The 2,408-nt window shown below is 31.0% G+C and overlaps 1 protein-coding gene across 1 annotated transcript in view; it reads left to right on the top strand.

The window, feature by feature from the left end:
* Positions 1 to 1,294, top strand: part of LOC107638490 (ribosome biogenesis protein BOP1 homolog) — a 6,556-nt gene extending 5,262 nt beyond the window's left edge. The window contains exons 16-17 of the mRNA XM_016341792.2: positions 612 to 790; positions 947 to 1,294. Of these exons, the coding sequence (XP_016197278.1) occupies positions 612 to 790; positions 947 to 1,032 (265 nt within the window). The 3' untranslated portion in view covers positions 1,033 to 1,294. The remainder of the gene's footprint in view (positions 1 to 611; positions 791 to 946) is intronic.

Below are 2,408 nucleotides of genomic sequence, written 5' to 3' on the forward strand. Positions count from 1 at the left end.
ACTTGTGCTGTGATAGAGTAGTTATCTTCTTCCTGATGCCTTTATATTATACAGTATATGCTATACAGCTACCTGAATGCATGCAAGAATTGCTTTAATGTAAAGGGCAATATGAAAGTGCTTAAGGAATATACCTATGAGAAATTCTATAGTGGGCGGCATAAAACTGAACTATATTATCTCTGTTTATCGGTATTTTTTGGTCATGGATGTGCCATATTGGTGTTGATCTTATATTATGGTAAAAATTCGTAATATTGAAAATCTGAGTTTGGTGTCAACTTCTGCTTCGGTTTCTTGTCAATATATGTTGGAAAATAATGTGATATGCTAAAATCTCCCACCGTTGTTTTTCTTTTTCTCAACAATCATGGGGATTTGTTACACTTTAAGACCCATTACATAGGACAAAAGTCCATTAATTGCAAAGATTAAACGGAGTAGAGAATACAGAAGTCAGTATGCTTTGCTTGTTGATTCTTGGAGAAAGTTTTCATTTCCTTAATGAGCTATGTTATGTTATTTCTTGGCAACAGCTTGGTTTAGAAATTTCACATTTCTGTACTTTAGTTCAATGACAGTCTTTTTTAAATAATTTGGTAACATTGCAGGTGTCACCCAAAAGATATCAACAACGTGGTCTACCACCGTTCATACCCCTTGTTTGCTTCATGTTCAGATGACTGCAATGCATATGTGTTTCATGGAATGGTTTATTCCGATCTCAATCAAAATCCTCTTATTGTTCCGCTGGAAATTCTGCGAGGGCATACAAGTTCAGATGGGAGAGGTGAGACCTGCAGTATTTACGATTTATATATAGCCCCTTTTTTACTTTTCATTTATCTGTTTCATTCTACATGTCTTTTCTGGGTGATGCATTTGAATATATGCCAACATTTATAAAGACATTTTTGTATCTTAGTTGGAGTTGTCTGCATTTCAGGTATATTAGACTGTAAATTTCACCCAAGACAGCCCTGGTTATTTACAGCGGGTGCTGATAAACTCATTAAGCTTTACTGTCACTAAGGATAATCTTCTGCTAAACACACATTCATCTGGGAATGGAGAGAAACTGATTGATATAACATGTAATTGTATCACTAAATTGTTCTTCCATTTGTTAAACAGAAAAGCACCTGGCGAGCGAGTTTCTTCTAATTTTATGTGTTGTGTGGGAACTTCTTGTAATGGTGCATAAATTTTGTATTCTACATTTATCTTCAAATCTCTAGTTGAACACCATCATTGGAATTTATATTCTCAAAAAACTCTCAAAATTATTATTAAAGGAATACAATGGACGTTGTCTGGAGAGTTAAAAGTTATAACCAGATGGGGAAAAAAAATGCGCCTACATCTAACCCTTAAGAATTGTTGCCATAATATATAAATATATAATTTGTTGTTTGTATAATTTCTTATGTTTATATTAGTCGTGCGTACAAATTAAATTATGCTATTATTGAGATTGACGTTGAAAACAAATTGTGAACGCAGAATGTTTCTTCCTAATAATTAAATAGATGAACAGTTTAGCCACTAAGCCAAGTAAGCTCAAGAACAATATGAAGTCTCAAAGAAGAACAAATTTAAATAGCACAAGAATCTTATTTGAGTTAATTTGATGTTTTTTTAAACTTATTTTGCAATATATGCACTTTTACAGTATGCTAAGTCTGCTAATCATTTTATATGAGCATTGTAATATAAAAGGATTTTACACCTTTGTATATAATTTAGCAAGCCCTCTTTAAACATAGGCTATGAGTTATCCAGAAAAAGAAAAAGTGAAGAATCACCTAAACCAATTAGGAGTAGAAAATCCAAAGTAACTTTATCAAAGTATAAATTAACAACTATACTTCATGTATATGAACCAACCACGAGTTATCTAAATAGAATACAACGACGGTATAAAAAAATTTGTGTCAACAAAAATTATTTTGATCCACTTAATATTTTTCACAAAATATTAGGTGTATACTAAAAATTAGGGATCAAAATTTTCTAAAGTGAGAAAGTTGATAAAGTGATAAAATGAAGAGTTAATCACTCTTAAATTAAGATAGTAGGACATACATTTCATAAAAATTATAAAATTAATGGTGATTAACCTTTTATTTTACCATTTTACTAACTTTCTCATTTTAAAAGACTCAAATTAAAAAAAAATTAATTCTTAAATGGAGTTCAGATCCGCGACGGATTAGTTCTTGACCTGTCGGGTTGGGGGATACCATGGAAAACCAAAAAAAAGATAAATAGACTTAAATCTTAACGGAAAACATTACTATGTCAATAACAAATGAGCTTGATTCATCGACACTGAAAATCTAAAACTGACACACGAATATAAGATATGATAAGATATGATATAAATTTTAAATTTTTATGAAACACAA

The sequence above is a fragment of the Arachis ipaensis genome, chromosome B04 (assembly GCF_000816755.2).
Source record: "Arachis ipaensis cultivar K30076 chromosome B04, Araip1.1, whole genome shotgun sequence".
Classification (NCBI taxonomy): Eukaryota; Viridiplantae; Streptophyta; class Magnoliopsida; order Fabales; family Fabaceae; genus Arachis; species Arachis ipaensis.